Consider the following 21,923-nt stretch of genomic DNA (forward strand, 5'->3'; position numbering starts at 1 on the left):
GAAAGTATCTTGTAGGTACATGGAGCTGTTGCACCAACCTTCACCTGATCTGTTGTTTGATAAAGACACTCTCTTTATGTGATTGACTTGTCCCTGCAATAAAAAGAGGATTTATTGTGAAGTACCTGAAATACACTAATGCTGGCCTTTTTTTTTCCCTTCTATTTTCATAGGCAATCACTCAGGCGTGGTTTTGAGCATCAACTCCAGAGAGATGCACAGTTACCTGGTTAGCTGATATTTACAGCTGAACGCAAAAACCGAAAGACTCTTCTCTGTATCGTTTTATTTTTCCCTGGTGATGTCACAAAATTGCAAATATGGCTGTAAATGCTGGTGGAGAGAAGGTTCCCTAACAGTCCCATGGAAAAAAGCGTCCATCGTCTGTTACTGGGGGAGAAGGATCTTGTGTTCACTAACGGCCTGGGAATTCGTTATTCAAACTCAAACTACAGTAGCAAATGCGTAGCCCTAGGCACATTCAACACCACCTTCTTTCTTTCCTGTATAAGCTCTAGTTCTCTATGTTTATTTTTAGGAGGATTGACTGTAATTTTTTAATTGTATTTTTAATTGAGACATTCAGCAGAAGGATGAGACTCTTCAGCTTGAAAAGGTGATTTCTAAACAATGAGTGGACCAGAACAGGTGCTAGTTGGTCTCAATGGCATTGTTTCAGAAGGCCAAAACTCAGCAGTGGTTCTGTACTGGGAGAGGACCGAGCAAGGAGCTGGATGTGCTCCTAGTTGATACAAGCTCTTAACTTAAATACGTGTGAGACAATCTAATGAATTTAGGCCTAGGCCCTTCTGTGAATTAAACAAAGTAAAGTGCTAAATAGGTTATCCCATAATTATAGGATAACACTTCTTTAAGTGTAGCAAGTTCTGACAAACCCTCAGCACCAGTACCTCCCCGATCCCACTCGTGTATGAGATAAACACACCAGCGTGAAGTTTTTCCCAGACCAGGTGCCTTCACTTGCAGACGGTCATTTCAGTTGCTCTCCTCTTGTCTTCTGAGTGAGCACCTCTAGGATGATGACAGCTGCCAGAGCAGTTATCATGTAACAACCCGTGCTGATGGCCTGTCTCTTTTTAAATTTCCTGAGAGTGTAAATACGTCTTCATGGTCACAGTCTTTGTAGGATTATTTTTTTAAGACTTGCTGTTAGGTCAGAGATGCCGGGAAGGTCAGAGCCTCTATTTTGGACACTGCTGTCCCCTTTCTACCCACATCTTCCTTTGGGATTTCACCCTAGGAGGCAGGGATGGGCAAACTCATACCCAAACTTCTCTGTTTGGGTTGGTCTGACAAGCCAGAGGACGTGAGGAGAACCAGTATCAGTGGTATCAGGTCCGTGTTTCCTTTCTCTCACCACAGGGTGTCACTCGGACCCCACAGCAGCAGTGGTCCCAACTTAACGCAGATTGGACAGGTCATGACGTAGGGTGCTTCTCTCAGAAACCTGTATAATCTCTTCACTTTTTGCCTTCAGTAGAGGATAAATAGTTCTTTACTCACTGAATGTCATACCGATGGTAGTGGCAAGCTCCCACACCACCTTGCTTACAGGGCATACAGGTAGCTAGCTTCATCTGCCTGAGTAAACAAGCAGTAAATAATGAATGCTGGCGTGACACAAAAGAACTGTCTTAAAATTGCCCCATACATTGGAGTCATTCTTCTGCATAGCTATGGATATCCTGGAGCATATGCAATTGTCAAATGCAGCAGAGTGGGATGTCATAATTCAGTGCACTACTGTGGGCTCTCAGAAACCCTGCAGGATGTATGTGTAAAGCACAAAGAAATCTTGTTTAGAAACTTAATGTAAGGACCTGGATGAAACAGTTAAAGATGCTGAAAAACACTGCAGACTCCTCATGAAAATAAATTCAAAATTCTTTCCAAAATTTCTGCCTACGTAGTGGTAGAGTGCCATGCAAACTGACCCAGAGAGAAGCAGTGCACTAGCTAACTGTTGTGTTCAACAAGCGTGTGCTTAAATCCAAGATGTTCCATGGAACTGAGTCTGCATTTCTCAAAGAGAAGTGCAATACAGAATGTGCTGTGCACTGAAAACTTGGTTGCACCAGAGGCTTCCCCTTCTCACTAGATTTTTATGCTTTCTCTAGTGGAAATGAGCTGGAACAGACAGTAAAATAGCATTGTGAACAGCTTGCTTGTTCCAGTGAAATGAACCTGAAGGGGGCATGGAGCAAGTGAGTAGGGGACTAGTCTCATGGACAAGGAATGGGATGGAGATCCAAGCACTGGAATTGCTCTCCCACTGGTTGTCTGATTAGTGAAGGACATTGCTGGAACTAGGTCACGCATCTGATCTGTTCTTCAGCAGCTACTTTCATACATTTAAAACAGGGTGATTTGTGTTTCTGATAACAGCAGTCTTTTGGAAAAGAGTAGAATATTTAACCACACAGTACTCTAATTAACACTTAGCACAATATAGTGCCTGTAATAATGTTTTTCAATGCTAATTAATTTGATTCATGCAGCACTCCTGTGAGGTTGGTTTGTCATGTCTTAAAAGCACTGTTTTCTAAAGAGTTGTCAGTATTGTTATAACTGTATTAGCAATATCCAACAGATAATAAAGTAAGCCTTTAGTTCTGTGGCAAGAATAACTTTAAAAATGAATTATTTCGAAACTGAGAAAATACCATTCCTATTTTCCCATTTGTGGTTTAAATGAAAATTATCTCTAGTGTTAGGTTTTGAATCTCTTGAAGTATGTCCATGACATATATATATGTATATATGCCTTAAAATGCTTATATATATGTATATATATACCTTTCTATAAATCTGGTTACATGCATATACAGAAGCAGAGTTCTTTCTTTGCATAAACACTAAGCATGCACGTATGAGTACACGCTGTATTTATACACGCTCCAGTTAAGTTAGCTAGTGAGGAAGGGTGATTTGATAGCTATGAAACAGAAGATGGGTGTCGCACACCTGGATTCTGTACCCAGACTCTGGGCAAATTGCTTAACCTGTATGTGCCTCAGTTTCCCCACCTGTAAAATGGAGCTGATAGTAATTACCTACCTCACAGGGGTATTGTGAGGCTAAATCAATTACTGTTTATTCAGGATCTTCAATGTGAGAAAATAATATTAGTAGACTTGCTTCTTTGTTTTACTTATAATGATTGCTGTTATTTAAGGTCTACTGAAACCAACCACAATTACATGTAACTGTAAAAAATATCCGTAATCCAAAACAGGTACATAACTGTTAAAAATAAAAATAATGTAATTTGATTTGAAAATTGTTCCTGGACCATATTGTTATGCAGTAGCATTGCAGCATTGGCTGTTATCTTGCTAATTTGCATCCTAGTATCTTAAACTTACTTTTCTGCAGTGTTACTTGGTCAAAAGTCTTATAGTAATGGGTACAATGCTTCCTATCAATATTGACACTGGACTGTACTAAAACCAATTACAACCAAATTGGTACTGTGTTGACATCATTTAGAACTTGTGATCTTCTTAAATTGTACATATTTGCAATTTCAGAAACACCCATCACTTTTCAGAATGCTCCGATGAGTGCTGATACGAAGCATGCTTACACAGCCATCAAGATTTACAGCTGTTAGTAGTGGTTTTCCTTTTGACGCGGGTTGTTTGAGATGGCTGTAGGGTGATCTATCCATATGATATGCTCAGAAATGCTCAGAGACATCTAGTGACATGCATCCACCCCCAGTGTAAATTAATTTCTGCAAAATAAAAGCAATATAAACTAATGTGTGCTTTAATACCCTTTAAAGAGGGTGGTGGAAGTGACTGTGAAGAAATAGATGGTGCCTGCCTGAGGCAAGATGTTGTTGTAGCTCCAATTCGCATCCAATTTCTTTGAACACTGTGAGGATATTCTCATTGAATTATATCAATCTTGGTGAGTTTTCTGCTTCCCTTGGCCAGTGAGAAGAGGGAAGTGTTTGTTCTCATAAAGCAAATTTGTTAGATTACTGTCCTCTGGACAGACAAAGGCAAATCAGTGCTTTGCCATTATCAGTTCAAAGTACAAAGCAGATTTCAGGTGACATTACTACGTTGGTTATCTGCATTTTAAGTCACCGAGAAATCCCTTTAGTGGGAATACTCTGTAACTGCATGCTGCCTCTTTAATAGAGGTTAGCAGAATGGAACTGCATTGTTTTCTATCCTCCTTACATAAATACGTGTGGGTTTTTTTTTCATTTTTAAGAAATGAAATGCATGCATTTGTTTGCAGTAACTTTTTGATGACGAACCAGTGATTCTGATATGCTTTGAATTTTTAATGTTATATAAATTTGAATATGATGTTGCTAAGTCAGTAGCACTAATGACAATTTCAGTTGAAGATGTTTCCTTTGTTTTCTATAAAACTATGCTGTAAGTTTTTTTAATGAAGCTTTTGAGGAAAAAACAGACTAAAATTTTTTATTTCATTGCCAAATCATTTTCATTTAGAGTTGCTTTTTATATGTTGATTGATACTGCTGTGTTTTTTACATCTTCATTCTGGCTTATGATCAGAAAGAAATTCATAACCATTTACCTTTATAAATACATTCTTTTGAGATGCAGAACTTTCGTGGGTATCCCAGACTGTCCCCAAAGTTCCTTCCTAGATTTTTCCACAGTTCTAGACCCAATTGCATATTTCATCTACTTTTCTTTATGAGAGTAGCATATAGCCTAATTGCACTTCTTTGTGAAAGTCTTTCTAAAACTTGCATTAGAATAGCATTTAAGTGCCTAGAAGTAGTTAGAGTCTGCTTAGAGCGCTTTCAGAATATTAAGTCTATATTTTCATAGATGCTTTCAGTATTAGCCCAGTGCCTGCCATTTAAGTGTTTATTCTTTTCATGGCTACACGTATAATGTTTTTCACTTACTTTCAGGTATAATCATCAAGTGACAAGTTTTGAAGTACCTCAGACCCCCAGTTAGCATTTGCAATTAAGAGCTGAAGCCCTGCAGTCTTTGACAAATGTCAAGTTATGCACTCTTAATTTTTTAATCATCCTTCACAAGTCAGCCCTCCAAGCTGGCATACCTCTGCATTTTTCTTCCCATTCTTTTTGCTGCCTTAGTGGACAGGAGTTCAGAAGGGTTTCACCATGCCAACATCAGACACATCCCAGATTTGAACAGGAACCTTTGTGTGGACTCATTTTTAATTTTTTTCTACTTTCTTTGCATAAAGTGCAGAGTATTATACATACCATTGCGGAAATGAAGACTGGTCATCTGCACAAGTGGTACTTCAGAATGTCTGAAGATAAAAGAATATATTTCAGAAAATCTTATTTTTTTTCCTTTCCTTAAATTGATATATATACAGCAAGTTAGGTTCAGTGTTTTTAATATGCAGGGTCTTACTTCTTTAAGTATTCAGGCCTTGAATTTTCCTCCTGTTAAATGGAGTAGCAAATTACTTAAAATGTGAATTGTGGAGCCATGTTTAACTGAATATTTACATTCTTTTTATCTATTTCTTTCTCTTTGTTAAATTTGGGCTTGTCATAATTACTATTTCCAGATTCTTTATGTGCCAGTAACAATGACATTCTTCTGGAATACCGTATTTAAGACAAGAAATACTGAAAGACTTAGAAATATGCATTCTGAAGTGCACCAATACAGCCCTGTAGGCAGTGATAGGCTATGAATATACTGGACAAAACAAAATCCTTATCAAAGAGCTGTTATGGTATATGTACAAATATTCTCATTTTAAATAATCTCTCTTCAAATATATTCTTAATTGCAGACTCTTGTCTCTCCTTTTAGATGAATTTTCTTTTTAGGAAAGATATTTAGTAGTCATTCTGAAAAGAAGTATATTCTTTCCCTAACACAAGTAATTCAGTTCAAAATTATTCCCTTGCAATACTTTGAAAGCATTACATAAACGTGAGCTTTATTAGCCAGACTTGATTTCTGAGTTTCTGTAGAATTTGCATTTTTATGCCAATTTGTTGCAATGCAGTGGACATAAAGCCTTGCTGGGCAGCAGTAATACATGCAGCACTATATGCTTTGGTTGCGTATATTTTTAATGGTATGATGAGTATATTGATCATCAATAAGTTCAGGCATTCCAAATAAATTTCTTAGTGTGTCTTAGATTTCTGTGTTATTTGTTGATAGTTTTGCCCACTTTTTTCTACTTTTGTTCATTTCTTCCTGAACCTGACTTTGATCTTGGAGATCAAAAGGCATTTTTCTCTGGCTTTTTCTCTTTATATGTATACATATGTATTCATTCATACCATTTGCTTATTAAGTTAGAACACTTTAGGAAGTAAATCTTTCTCAGGTGGTGAAAGAAATGCTCGTACAGAAAAACAGCAGACTTGTATCCACATGGCATCTGAGACAGGCACCTTGTTATGGATTACAGACAGGCAGGGCTACGCAGAAGGAGAAGTGTACATCCCAAACATCTTTACCGTGCATGAAGGCAATGCACAAGTGATAAAACTAAAGGAGAACTTTAAATACCCTGTTCACATGTACCAGATTCACAGAAGGACAGTTAAATGGTGATGATTACAGACTGTCATCAGAAACATAGGAAAATGTCCAATTTACTGAATCTGCTTGCTAGTAAATGCATTCCTCTCTGTATTTGTTGTTTAACTTTTGAGATGCTGAACTCTTTGGAGAGACCTGCATTATTTAATGCTTGGAACTTACTGATAAGTACTTCGTGATGCTATGTAGAAAAATTTGTCTGAATTTCCATTCTCTATTTTTTTTTACTTCCCTGCACTTTGACTCTCTGCATTCCTTTCTCCCTGCTTCTTTTGCACTTTCAGTTCTTTAATACTTTCACATTTAATTTTGGCTCCATTTTTTTGTAAATCTTTCTGGGACCCTTTTGCCTTTCAAGCCATTCTTCCAGCTCCTTGGCCCAGAGAGCAGGTACTTCTGTCTGAGATTGGGATCGGTTTTGTCCTCCTTGGAGGAACGATGAATGTGTAACTAGCATTTTTTCTCTTATTCATGTATATATTGATCTTACTGTCTGCCTTCAGTGGAAGAAATATATTTAACCGACAGACAGCTGTACCCCTAATCTCCCAAATACCCCCTTCTGCCTCATTTCTGGGTTATGAGGATGAGATACATTTGCATAAGTCTTCTGAACCTGGAAAATGGGTGAGATAAAGAGGATCTATGGCTGTGTAGAGGAGCAGCATGGATCAGTCTTTCTGGGAGCAGTTTGTTGGATTGGTGAGGCAAGTCTGTATGCAACCTTTCCTGAAGGTGGAGGCAAATGGCGTTCTCTCAAGTCCAATAAATTGCAAATTTAAAAGTCACTGGGTAGGTTTGGCAGATACTTCCTTTTGGAGAAGCTTGGAGATGATTGAGATAATGTAATTGTAAAGCTCAGAGGTCTTTCTGTAGAGTAGAACCTAGGTTAGAGGGGGAAGGTGTGCAAGAAAGGTACAGGAGGGAGAAGAGCACGAGGTTACACAGGACAGGGAAACACAAGGAGAAAGGCAGAGTTATCAATTTATATGATTCTGCTATGAGTGATTTTATATTTTCCTTCAGCTGTGGAATTTGTTTAAATTTGTAATAGCATGCATTTTCGATATGCATACAGAGGCTTTAAACTATAAGTATAAATTGCTGCATCACCAGGAACGTGACAATACTAAGCTATCAGCACTACCAATTTAGGGAGATCTGACACTCAGTGACATCACATTTGCAGTATGTGGAAAAGAGTTTGCTTCCCAGCAACCAGAATGCATGTATGTGTGCTTCAGAGGCCGCTCCAATGCAGCTTTACCTCTGAGATGAATGCAGGCCAGTTGCTAATGGTACTCCTCCTTAGCATGGCACTGAGCTGGGAGGCAAGGGAGAAGAGTTATTTTATGGATTAAGGATGTATCTTGGACTTATAGTGCTTAAATGTGATCTGCCAGAATCCCTCTTTGACCTGTGATTTTATAAAGTTTAGAGAGGATGAATGGAGCTGGTGAGTAGGCGTAGCACTCCTGAGGGTAAATGCCAGACACTGAAGTGGAGTTTACTGAACATGTAAATAGAAATTTTAGTTTTAGATACAGAGAGTTCTTAAATTTCCTGTACACACCAGACATTTGAGTACAGCTCCTTCCTTATTTGTCACTGACACTTTATGATTTATTTCTTCATGGGTGCATGGCACGAGATACATTTGCCGCAGGGCAGGAGGCATTGGAGTGAAAACCTAATCACATGGAGGAAAGAATTCTCCCCTCTTCATCACAGTCTCTTCTGAGTTAGTTTTCCCTGATAGTGGTTCTGCCAGCAAGCTAGTGTGATGTCAAAAGGGGATTTACTCATTTTTATCTTCTTTGGTGTGACTGGGGGGAAAAAAAGAAAAAAAAATTTGCCAATGAGTTGCAGCTCAGAAGAGCTGCTGAGCTTGATCAGCTCATAAGGTGCTTCCACCTTCTTTGGTTTATTTACCACTTATTTTCACACTTATGTGCACTTACTTTGATTTACCATAGATGTGTTTCTTTGCAAAAGCAAAAAGTGGTTCTAAAGAATGTCACACCAGAACATCACAAAAGTGGTTTTAGAAGACATGAGCTGTATCGCCCTTCCTCACCCAAATTGAAGTATCACAGCATCACAAGTGTCATGATATGACATGTCAGTACCATGTCAGTACCACTGACAGAGGCTGCCCAGAGAGGTGGTGGATGCCCTGTCTCTGTGGACACTCAAGGACAGTGCTCTCAGCATCTGATCATGCTGTAGGTGCCCCTATTCATTGCGGGGGAGTTGGACTAGATGACCCTTTTGGGTCCCTTCCAACTCACACGATTCTATGATTGTATGATCATAACTCTGCACTTCTGGATCTGTGCTAGGAATATGAATTCACCCAGGATTAGGTGTTGGAGAAAGATTTGAGAAAGAAGGAGAGTTGGAATGGAAGAATTTTCCATTTTAAGAGTAAAGGATGAACGCTGTCATATGTACGCTGCATCTCTGGCTGTTCTAATATGTGCGTCCAGAATCTTTCCTTCCAGTCTTGGACAAATCAACCATATAGATTATACTGGCATTATCCATAGGAATAAAGGGGGAAAAAAGGATGATTAAACCGAACTCAGTATCTTCAGGTTAATTAGAGCTACTGCTCTTGGCAAAGATATGAAAGCCAATAAAATAAGAACTAAACTTGGCACACTACTTGTGAAGTATCACAAAGCGATCCTCATTTTGTTGTTCCTGTGGAGCCTCATTTGTTTGGTACAGTGGGGCCAAATTTGACCCTAATTTATGGCCATGCGGATTCACAGACTAAAAGGTAACAGGTAAACTGTGTTCCAGAAGAAAGACATTCATCCATGACGAATCTGAAATTCTTATTCCAGTGGTTAGCACGAGCATCTTCTGCTTACCTACAAACTAATTACAACTGTGTTTTTCAACTACTCTGCAGTTTCAGTATACAATCAACAAATGGGACATGGTATAGTGGGCAGTATTGGTGGTAGGTGGATGATTGGACCAGATGATCTCACAGGTCTTTTCCAACCTTAATGATTCTGTGATCCTAAATGCTTAACACTGTGTTTCTGACCAGATTTCTGGCAAAAGGACCGTTCCAATCCATGCAAACGCTCTTAGTGGTAATCAGTGTGCTGTAGTCCTCTCCTTCTGCCTTTGCACATTTTAGTATTTCTGAAATCCGTACATGCCTTTTCCTATTTTTGTTTCAGGATACCTTGACCAAGTTTCTTTGTATACAGTATCAGGACTCAAGGGAAGAATGAGATTAATCCATAACTGGTGCATTGTCATAAACGGGGAAAAGTGTTATTTGTATATTATTGTAAATATGTAACATTTAATGGCAGTTTTGTAGTGACGTGCTGTTTTTGAGAAGAAAAAATCAAATCTATGTTTGAATATGCTTAATGTAACACTTAACTGTGATTCAATTGCACAATTAATAGCTTAATCAAAAGTCTTGTGCAATATGTAGTGCACACACATAACCAAGTATCTGTTAGTGGTCCACAACCAAGGTTTTGGCAACTTTTAATGATGGTGATGAACTGTGCTGTACAGTTTATCACAGTCTCTTTCAGCTTCCGAACATGTAGCAGGCAGACTACTGTATACGTACCTGTGTACTCCACTGCATCCAAAGGTATGCATTTGTCCTGAGAACCTGCACTACAGGTTTTTCTTAAATAAAAATTGATTCTAAACTATTTGTTGCTTTCGTTTTTGTTTTTTTTTTTTCTTGTGAAGCATCTTATGGGAGGGGAAATGGTTTCACCACTCCTCAGAGTTTGTGTGTGTTTGGGTTTGTCAGTCATTAGCAGCATGCCTACAGCAAAGCTCCACCCTTCTGCACATCAGAGCACGACTTCTTTTTGCTTTTTTCCCTAGCAGTGGAGTTGAGCTGCGGCACGACTGGTGTGAGGGTGACACTGTGTGGTGAGAGGGGAACCTTGCAGTTACAAAATAAAATGTGTTCTCCTAGCACTGCACTGAATCGAGGGCTGAACGTTTCTGTCTAGCTGAAGAATGAAGTAATTCAGCAGGTTTTAACCTTGATCTCCCTGCAATAAACAACCGTACACAGAACAAAGCTCTGTATGTTCTGCCCATCCTGTGCCTTTATTCCAGTATTTTACATTTTCATTGACTTCTTCACGCACTTCTTGTTCCTTATTTATTCCATTTCTTTATTTTGGGACATGGTTTAGTGGGCACGGTGGTGATAGGTTGATGATTGGACTAAATGATCTTAGTGGTCTTCTCCAACTTTAAAGATTCTATGATGCTACTTAGTCAATTTCTTTATTACTTATGGTGTTTTCTTTACCCCACTCTCTTCCTGAAGAGCTGCATGTGCAGTGTAGAAGATGCATCCTCCTTACAAAATACAGTGAGCTGCAAACCCAAGCCTGTCCTTGAGTTCAGCTGTGTGTATTGGGCCCCAGCTCTCCAAGTGCTCTCCTGGCCAGAGCTGTCTTTGCTGAGGTCATTGGATTTCTAAGGCCAGAATATGCTGTGCACACCTGCAATATGGAAATTATTTTCTATTTCAAAGTCTGCTATGGATTTGGCTCAGATTTACTTCTGGAATACAATTTTGGATTTGCTGATAGGTGTTTGCTGCTGTGCAGATTGGCTCTCCCAGTGAAATACTGAAGCTGGTAAAATAAAAACCAAAGGACAACCAAAAGGAAAAAAAAATTCAACATGTAAGTTTAATTTTCTTAGGCTGAATGCCCTGCCCTAGAGGAGCTGTGCAGGATGGGGTATGGGATCCTACCCCATGGCACATCCTGTTGAATTTAAGGCTGGGTTCAGAAATGAGCTTGAGGCTTTCCCTACTTGTGCAGCTCAGCTTGAGGACATTTTGCTGACTGCTGTTTCAATTTCTCTACTATTGTGGTTAGCTGAGACTTTAAGTTTCAATTTATCCCTAAGGATGCAGCCTGTTGAACCTCAAATGACTGCATTTCATTTCCCAAATTCAGTGCTCTGATGTAAATAAAAAAAAAAAACAAAAGAAATCCTAAACTCTCTTATTTTCAGTGGTGTTCCATTAGCTCTTCCAGAGGAAAGCTCCTGGGTTGGAGGGCAGCATCAAGAACAGGCAGGGACAAGCTGCTCCTGTAAATGAGACACCTCCTGAAACCTGCCATCATTTAAACTAAAGGACTGCTTTATTTCAGGAACCAATTTCCATGGAACAAAGAATAATCACCTCACTTCTGTTTTCTATGCTGTCCTCCTCAAAGCCATATTAATTACTATGTTATTTTGAAGTCTAACTGGTTTCAACTTCATCATAAATTATGTCTCTGAAATAAAACTTCTGAGTCATAAACATCAGCCAATATTTTTTCCTGTTTTCCATTAAGAGACTGATTTCCTTTCCATTTTTTTTTCTTCTAGTGATTTATGCCTTGAAAGATAGTTTGCTTTCATATGAATCCAGCTGTTGTGGTGAAAATGTTACTGTTCTCTGACCCGCACCGTTTTCAAAAGCTGAAGCAAAATGGTGCTCAGTATATTTTTAACATGATAAATGGATTCTTCCTCATTATTATAGCATCTTACCACAAGCTGACCTCCAAAAAAAATTAGCAGTACATGTGAAAAAAAACTAGTTTAAGAAGTAGTAATTCCAATCAATAATGCAGTGACAGCCATTATCAGTCTATTGCAAAACTCATAATGAAACCAGCAATGGAGCTTTTCACTTATGTTCAACTTGGGACCGTGTAGCTATAATTCTACAGAGTGAAGCAACGTCTAATAGGAAAATTATTTCCTTGTCATCAGGATAGAATATTGAAGAGGAATGTCCTCGATGTAATTTAATTATTTCAATTATCCAGTATATTCTGAAGTAGTGACAATGCATTGTCTTAATCCTAAGACAGATAGTAGCATTAAAAAATCAAATTGAAAAGGATACGTCATTTTATAGGAAAGAATGCTTCTGTAACTAGTGGTAGGAAAAATTAAATAGTCTTTTATGAGAGTAAACCAGACTCATTTATCAGGAGGAATATGGCAGGGGAAGAGGAGGAAGCATACAGTGATACTTACCCAGTAAGTGTGCACTTCCAGCATCCATTCACTGTCAGGCTGGACGTCCCTGCTGCAGAATTGGAGCTTGGTCGTTAATAACCTTACATCATTCCTCTCCACTATGAATTTTCTTTATTGTTATGGGTTTGCATAAGCTTTTAGCATCCACAACGTTGTGGCAGCGAGTTCTACATCTGAATTATGCTGAGTGAAAGTACCTCGGAGCAGTTGTTTTGAACCTGCTTCATTAATTTTGGTACCCTCTGAGCATGTACTTTTAGTGAGAGGGACTGTTTCATTCCCTAGTCACGTTCTCTTTCTGCTGCAGATTTTTATGACATTTTAACATATTCTTTCCTCTCCAGATTTCTTTCTTCACAATGAGAACCCTTTATCTTTCTTCCCCTTTGTATTTCTTTTTACAATCACTATTTTTTAGTTCTCTTTCTTGCTCTTGTGCCATCACCAGCATGAGTTGATCTAGGACACACAGTGCCCAGCCAGACCTTAGGTAATGTTTTATGGGTCCTAAAGCAGACAATGGAGGTGTCACAGATGGTAGGCAAGTGTTCTTCTTTTACCACTTGCTTGTGCAAGGTCTTGTGCACAGCAGTTGTAGCATTACCTTCATCATGGGGGCATGACTTGTATCATTACAGCCCAGGAGGTTTTGTTGCTGAGACTGTACATTGTGACATTGCATATGTCCTGATCGGGCAGGGTCTAGAAATACTTGCTGCATTTTAGACCACAGGGTATTTGCTAGTTGTTTTGTTATTACTAATATTATTGCTACTATGCAATACACGGATATTTTCTTGGACCTGACTATTACAACTCCATGATCATTTTTCAGTATAGTCAGGGCTACGTCAGCACTCATAATTGTCTAGATTATTTTGGGGAGAATTGTTTTTCTTTTCTTACCATCGGCAACACTTTCTATGTTTACCTACATTGAACTTCTTCTGACATTTTAATCACTGGTGATGTTTCTGCAAATCCTTGTAGCTGGATTTTAGTTTAGTTAGTAACAGCAAACTTTCCTTCTCACTTCTATTTTTTTTCAGTTATTTCTGAATATTCTGATATGCACAAGTCTCAGAATGCCCCCAGCCCACTGGGATCTCAATGCTCAGGGCCACCAGGAAAAAAGAATTCATACGCTTTCTTTTTTCTATCAACCAGGTACTTATCCTATCAGACCTTCTCCTTTTCTCTAGTAGCTATTTAAGTTTCTATAGTGATGGACTTTGTCAAAGGCAGACTGAAAAATCCAAGCAGAAGAGGTTATTTTCCTGGATGCTTTTGAAGAGCTTCTTAGCACTTAATGACTTCCCAGTATAAAAGCCGTGTTGACTCTGCTCCCAGTGCAGTGATTTCTCAGTTTGCCTACTAATTCTTTACTTTTTTATGCTGTCTCTTTGCCCAGTACCGTTGTAAAAGTCTCCATTTTCTGATCTTTCTCCTCTCTTTTAGAAAAATGTGCCACCTTTGCCACCATCCTTTCTCTAAAAAGGAGCCCTTCTTTATAAAGCCCTGTGCTGAACACTGTAGTGAGATAACTGATGGCATTCAAATCTCAGATGACAATTAAAAAATAAATGAGGAGGGAGGAAGCGGGGAAGGAAAAATAAAGAATCTAACACTAAAGCACTGCACTGCTTATAATTTGGGTGCCTCAGTGGGGTAGGCTGGGCGTTGGTGAGGTCTTTCATATCATTGAATGCCTTTGGTCTGCAACTGGGTAGACAAAAAATTAAATGTAGTTTAAAAAAAACCCACAACATTCTTTCATAAGGCATTTTTAGGTCATGAGCTTAAGTAACGTTATTTTCTAAGTTTTGTTTAGATGTTATTATACTACAATAAGAGGTTGGCCTCTCTCTTCTCCCAGGTAACTAGTGACAGCATGAGAGGTAATGGCCTTCAGTTGCAGTACTAGGGGAGGTTCATGTTGGATATTAGGAAGAATTTCATCTCATAATGAGAACACTGCCCAGGGAAGCAGCGCAGTCACTGTTTGTGGAGGTGTTCAGGAAACGTGCAGATGTGCCACTGGGGATCACGGTTTAGTGGGCACGGTGGGGATTGGTTGGAGTTGGACTAAATGATCTTCTTATTGGTCTTTTCCAACCTTGATGATTCTGTGATTTCATAATTTCTATGACAAATATTATATTTTATATATATACTTATAAATCATATATATATAACTTGTCCACTATATCTTTTCTATAAACATTCTTACTTTATCTAAGGAAATATTAACAATGTGCTTTGCTTTTGAGGTGGAAGGCTTTTTAATTGTAAAGGGTAGTGAAGAGTTATAGGCCTTGACTCACTGGACAAAAAGCTGTGTCAAGCTGCAACACTATTCTTATTACTTATACCACCATGACATGTTTTACATATGCTGACCATCCTTTTCTCCTTAGGTCTAGGAGGTTGTGAGTACAAAAAGGAAGCCAAATAGGCACTAGTTTATAATATTACTTCCCTGAGTTTAGTAAGATGAAATATATTTTCTACTTAAACTTGTTAGTGAATGTCATGTTTGATGTGGTGGGTGTGAGAGCTAAATCTAGGAAAAGTAACAAGGTGTAATTATGGCTCATCACTTTGCAATCTAATCAATCAGTCAATCATCTATAAGGAATCAATGTACTCAAAGTTATTCAGCCTGATAATTAGATTGGTCTGATTCTTTAATTTCTTGGGGGTAATTCTTATTGTTTTACAGTTTTATGATACTTATTAATGGAGTTGACATCTAAGCAAATGATAAAGTAACAATAGATGAGTGGTATGAGCTTCTGCTATGAGCTCTAAATGCACTGAACTTCCATTGCTGGGCTCTCAGAGCATAGTCAAGTTGCAGTTCATTGCACAGTTTCATGGGGACAGATGTGATACTAATTCTAGCCTATCCAGGCATTTTTCAACTGACTGATATGGAATAATCATATTTGGTTCAGGCTGACTATTGTGGATATCATGCTAAGATGCCAAGTACCTATTATTACGATAAATACCAAGAAACAACAAAGCAAATACATCTTTATGACATGTAACTTTATTAATAATGGTCTTAGATCTGTCGCACCTACCAGGTGCCTGTCTTTTTTCACACTCTGCAAGACTTTCTGAAGAATAAACTAGAAAGGCATAAAGTTAGTTGAAGCTACTAAGACACACATTTGTAAATGGGTCTGTTTTGAACATTTTTTTTTTACAGAAGTTTCCGTGAATGTGTGCCAAAAAAACCCAAAATTAAATACATTGAGAAATACAGTAGAAAGACTCTATTTACAGTCAATTATAATGGGCACTGCCAACATATCCAATAACAAAAATAAAACAAAAACTTTTTTCATGTTTCTTTCATGCTTTTTTCACAGAGATTTTTAAATATGATTTTGTTTTTAAAAAATACAATAAGGAAATAATTACATTCTTAATATGAGAACATTATCTTACAACACACAGCCTGGGCCAATTAGTTTGAAAGTGTCTTAAATGAAAAAAAAAATACTAAATTAAGTAATCTCCATCTGAAAAATCAAATCGCCACAATCATCTCATTAAAAAAACACATTTGATCCCCCAAGATTATGATGTTTTCTTTAAAAAATCATCACCTATTTATTAGAAAAAAATTTTAAAAGCACCTGGTACAGTAACAAGAGTTTGAGGAAGCACAAGTGTAACATTTTCTCAAAAGACATAGAAATGCAATGGCTTAAAATACAATATTTTTCCCTTAAAAAAGTCATACTGCTCTATTTCTGACTTTGTCTGGTGATCCTGAAATCATAAAAATGTGGAAAATACAAACTCTGTTGCTTTTTATATCAAATGCACAGCAACAGTACTATTAAACAAAATGGAACATATTTCACAGCACTGGGTGTGGTCTAAGAGGTTATTTCCAGAGTTGTTTCTACTTTTTGTTTCGTCCTTTCAAAACCTTGGCTATTATATAGAATAGATATGTCAGTAAAGGATAATTGCAGTGTTACCGATGTGTTTATACATTAGGAACACACAATTATAGTACGGGACTGGGGGGAGGGTGGATGGCTTTAAGGACCCTTTGCAGGAGGACAGGCGAAAGGGGATGGAAGATACAACACCAATACTGGGTATATAAGACTGACTCAAAGGAATTGATTTTGATTACTTTTGATTACTCTGCATTACTTGATGTGGGACCACTTAATGGCAACTGTTACATCCTTACAAATGTTGACTAGAAGCCTAATTTGCATCATAAATATGTACAGATATAAAATAAATATTTATTGAAATATACAAATAAATAACTTAATTTGAAATAAAAAGCCTAAATGAACTTACTTTTGCTTCAAATTTATTTCTGCTAAAATTTATGGGAACTTGATACTGCTTAGTCCGTAGTCATACAGTATGGATTGTACTCTCCACTTATAGAATTAATAAGTAAGCAGACCTAAACTAATATTAAAGAAAATATCCTGGTTTCATAGAAAATCACACTGATATTTGCTTCCTATTGTATTTGCATTCTTGTGGCACTTTGTGCAAAGCACAGTCCCAAGAAGCAAAGAGCCTTTTCTAATTTTGAGCCCCATTTCTCCTCTGCTAAGGCCAATGAGATCCCTGACTGCATTTGGGAACAAGATTTAGCCCTTATATGTGGACCACTATGGACCCACTTTTCAAAAGCACTTGGCATTCATGGTGGCCTGACTGGAGGGAGCTGCCATGTGCCGGGACTTTCTGATAGCTCTGCACTGGGGCCCTGGGCTTGCTGATCCAAACAGCTCCCACAGGAATTCCTCTGGTGCACCAGGTCAGGAAGGAGCTGAATGCTCAGCTGACCATGTCAGCTGTCACAACCTGTGTAGGCTTCAGGACTTACACCTCTTCCTAAAGGGAGGAGGCAACCTGCAGGCCGAGGACAGAAAGAGATTTTCTACCTTGATAACTACTGTTTTGCCAGCTTCTGTGATTTTAATTGCAAGTCTTAACTATCTGTCAAGATTCCAGCCCTTACTTCTCTGATTATCTCAAAATATGAGTAGTATTTCAATTTTTTAAATTAGTTTTCTAATCTTCACAGATGAGGAGAAAAATCTTGAGAATATGATTGAAGGCTCTCCAGAGGCTTAAAAAAACCAAGATAACAAAAACCCCAATTCATTACATGTTTTCCTCTCACTTTTATGCCAATCTTGAGATTTTGAAGGGCTTCAGCTGCCAATTTAATGCATATAATTTCACAGGAGTGACATGGATAGAAACAAAGATGAACAAATTTCTATAATATTACAGACTAAAATACAAGATACTATTTCCTAGTAATCAGACTTCTGTCTGAGAAAATCCCCAATTCTTTGTAAAAATGTTTATAGAAGCCTTGAAATAATCATCCTTTCAGTCTCGTCTTCCTCAAAAATAATAGCTGAGGTCTGAAAAGGTGAAGGAAACGAAGTACAGCAGTGTTCTATAACTCAAGTTTAACAATACTATATTTTTAAAACAAGACTGACCTCATAAGCTATTCTGAGTTGCCATTATCTGTTGAGGATTAATTTCAATTACATTTCTTTTTCTTTTTCAAAAAGTATAGAAAAGAAGCAATATCTAAAAATACCTGTCTGCCTTCTAACAAAATCAGTAATGAATCACTGCTAGACAACAACTTTTGAAAATGACTGGTGCCTCAGAATAAAGCTAATGTACTAGAATGGATTTTTTTCGACGCGTGGCAGCTTTTTATCTCCCAATGACAAAAACATCTATCTATCTTAACAAGCATCTGAAAACTCTTCACAGCTGAGTTGTGTCATTCCACTGACTCTCACCGCCATCAAGGCAGCAGCTATGAAGAACTCCCTACTTCCCAGGCAAAGCAAGTCATGCCATTCATGTGAAGCCATTTCTTCAGTTTTCTTTTGCCACGTGGACCACTAATAGCAATGTAACCACTTGGCTCAGCTACCTCTGTGGCACGCAGTGCTATCCAAAGCAGCGTTACCTGTGAGAGCACTTATCTGAAATGAGTTCATATCTGTCTTAAATAATGCACCAGTCTGCAGTGCTGTTCAGGACATCTGATGCAATGTAATTCACATTGCTGGTCTATACTGTTTCAGCAAAGTAAACTTTCAATTGCAACTATATGCCTCTTTTTACTTACTATGGTTGGTTTGCTTTTTCGTTTCCATTTTCGTTACCAGTGAAGTTGGAAATAAAGAGTTACAGGTAATAAAAAGGGACACGTGTAGTTACACAGCAATACAGTAGAGGGAATACAGGCAAATTAGCGCCAAGCTACCATTAACTTAACAGAATTACAAAATCTCTTATGTTGTATCATTTGATACACTGGATGAGTCCTTTGTAGCCTATGTTGTGGTCCACAATAGGTAAGGCCTTTATGGAATAGTGGTTTTGCTGTACTTATGTTCCATTTTTCATCTCCCATTCCTAGAAGGGGGGAAAGAAAGATACGTAAAATGTTAAAGAAATCAAGATAATTCACTGGTGTCATCAGATCTGCTAAGCCAAAGCTAGCTGAGGCCAGTAACAGTTTTCCACTGACTCTACCAGATTCGGCCATCTGCTCTCAAATTAGTTAGGGAATGCTAACAAGTATGTCCTGATACAGTCTGTTTCCACTCCCCTGTCCATTCAACTACATGTTGAAACCTTTTTCCAGTGCTTTCTACATTACATATGTGAGAGAGAAGCAAGCATTCAATGTCTGTTATAGCCAACACCACGTGATTGCTATTCTCTTCCATATTTTTTTACAAAATTCCTGATAGGCACACATTGACTAGAAAGTGAGCCTTAGATAGGGTAAAGTAAATCAAGTAGTTAACACTACATTTGTTTCATATGTACAGAATACAAGTTGATCTACTGCTCATTAAATTTAAGAAATCTCTGCTTTTCTATAACTCAGTTTCCCTGCCTCTAAGCTGAGGATAATGAACCTTACTAACCACAGCAAAGCATGCAATCTATAATGCTTTCACCTGTGTATTTCAGAGAAAAATATTACTATATTTCTTATAATAGAATCATATAATCCTTAGAGATGAAGGGGACCTTTAAAGGTCATCTAGTCCAACTCCCCTGCAACAGGGACATCCACAGCTAGATCAGGTTGTCCAGGGCATGATCCAGCCTCACCTTGAAAGTCTCCAGGCATCCACCACATCTCTGGGCAACCTGTTTCAGTGCCTCACCACCATCACTGTAAAAAAAACCTTTTTCCTTATATCCAACCTAAATCTCCTCTCTTTAAGATTGAAGCAATTTCCCCTTGTTCGGTCACCACAGACCCTGCTAAAGAGGCTGTCCCCTTCTTTCCTGTAGCTCCCCTTTAGATACTGAAAGGCTGCTTTCAGGTCTCCCCAGAGCCTTCTCCTCTCCAGGATGAACAGCCCCAGCTCTCTCAGCCTGTCCTCACAGGAGAGATGTTCCATCCCTTATATCACTTTTGTGGCCCTCTGGATGCGCTCCAGCAGGTCTGTGTCTCTCCTGTTCTGAGGGCTCCACATCTGGACACAGTACTCCAGGTGAGGCCTCACCAGTGCAGAGCAGAGGGGCAGGATCACCTTCCTCGCCCTGCTGGCCACCCTTCATTTGATGCAGCCCAGGATATGCTTGGCTTTCTGGGCTGCAAGGGCACATTACTGGCTCATGTCCAGCTTCCCATCCACCAGTACCCCCAACTCTTTTTCAGCAGGGCTGCGCTCAATCTTTTCATCCCCCAGCTTGTACTGGTAGTGGATGTTGCCTCGACCCAGGTGCAAGACCTTGTATTTACATTTGTTGAACCTCATGAGGTTTACCTGGTCCCACTGCTCAAGCCTGTCTAGGTCCCTTTGGATGGCATCCCATCCCTCTGGTGTGTCGACTGCACCCCATAGCTTGGTGTCATCAGCAAACTTGCTGAGGGTGCACTTGACCTCACTTCTTCTGCTATATAAATGAAAAATCACACCTAAACACTCCAGTAAATCAAACTTGTGGCTATTGATTTGGTTGATAGCTACAGTACTTCTTAATAATACACTGGAGCAGAGGACATGAAGAAGGCTGGGCTGAGCCCAGTACCTCTATGATGTACCAACTCCCTGAATCACATCCATGCAGAGATCAGGAAATAATGAAGCTCTGAAGGAGTTGGCCTCTCACTAAAGTAATCTCTGTGGAGCCATCGCACAGCTGTTCTCAGCCAGGATCTGGGGTCTACAAATTCCTCTCCCAGCCATCGACTCTGCAGAGATGCTCTGCAGGCAGCTTGCTAACTTGGCTCTCAAGCTGAATTCCTGAGTTTAACACTCATTCCACATTATTTAAGAGCTCTAGCTGAGGACTTTTATTTATATATGTAAATATCTGTTTCTGCTGCTGAAAGCGGTAAAAGCGTTAGTTTGGCTAAACAGCTCGATGACTGTGACACACTGTAAAGCACCATCAAAAGTCACAGTTGGTGGCTTTAGAAATGCAGGAGAAATAAGTTTATTATTTTTTAAAGGTTGGGTGGCTTTTTTTTTCCCCATTTAAAAGGTAATTTTATTAAAGTATAATACATTTTTAACATTCGATTTAACAATTTAAATTATGGTAAACCTAAATTTAAAACACAGTATTGGTGAACTCTAGATTACTTTTCAAAACGGATGTTAAATATATATTCTCTATGCCTGTGCTGCCAAAGCTCTAAAGGAAGTCCTTGGCTGAGCAACTGGGAAGAGAATATTTTTAAAGAAGTGTGAAATAAGCCTTGAAAGCAGCAGTTTCTTTTGCAGGTGCAGAAGGAGCGTCTGTTGGTTTCCACTGCTCCTGCAGGTTCAGTTCAAGGAAAGAATGTTTAAGTCAACACTGACAACCTGACTGGGAGCTGGGAAACTGGGAGACTTCATTTTTTTCTCCAAACCCAGAACATAAGCAAAATGTAAGCTGCTGGAAGCCACCAGTCCATCAGTTTTGTGAACAAATCAGAAGTAAACATTGCAGTTTTCTTACAACACATCAAAATTTGGTTTTAGAATGTCATTTGACATATTAAACTTGCTTTAAGAATCATTTTATTCTTGCACACCAAGTATATTTAGTGTATTTTACTTAACTAGCAACGTTAATGCAAAGTGCACTTCTTTTCTACATGTTACTACAGTCTCCTTTCCTGCAACACAGATTAACAAAATCACAATAATTCCTTCTGATTACCCCAAAATACCATTCTTTTTCTAAAAAAAAAAAATAAATGTTAAAAACATAGATGTTACAACCAGAAAAGTTAAAAAA

At 38.5% G+C, this 21,923-nt stretch overlaps 2 protein-coding genes across 8 annotated transcripts in view; one reads left to right on the forward strand and one right to left on the reverse strand.

Moving 5' to 3' along the window:
* SORCS2 (sortilin related VPS10 domain containing receptor 2) overlaps positions 1-10,267 on the forward strand; it is a 550,592-nt gene extending 540,325 nt beyond the window's left edge. Inside the window, exon 28 of the mRNA XM_021395917.1 lies at positions 174-10,267. Coding sequence (XP_021251592.1) covers positions 174-197 — 24 coding nt within the window. The 3' untranslated portion in view covers positions 198-10,267. The remainder of the gene's footprint in view (positions 1-173) is intronic.
* AFAP1 (actin filament associated protein 1) overlaps positions 15,666-21,923 on the reverse strand; it is a 113,205-nt gene continuing 106,947 nt past the window's right edge. For all 7 annotated transcript variants that reach the window (XM_021394805.1, XM_021394810.1, XM_021394809.1 and 4 more), the window contains one exon: positions 15,666-19,085. In XM_021394805.1, the coding sequence (XP_021250480.1) occupies positions 19,059-19,085 (27 nt within the window). In that variant the 3' untranslated portion in view covers positions 15,666-19,058. The remainder of the gene's footprint in view (positions 19,086-21,923) is intronic.

The sequence above is a fragment of the Numida meleagris genome, chromosome 4, assembly GCF_002078875.1.
Source record: "Numida meleagris isolate 19003 breed g44 Domestic line chromosome 4, NumMel1.0, whole genome shotgun sequence".
NCBI lineage: Eukaryota > Metazoa > Chordata > Aves > Galliformes > Numididae > Numida > Numida meleagris.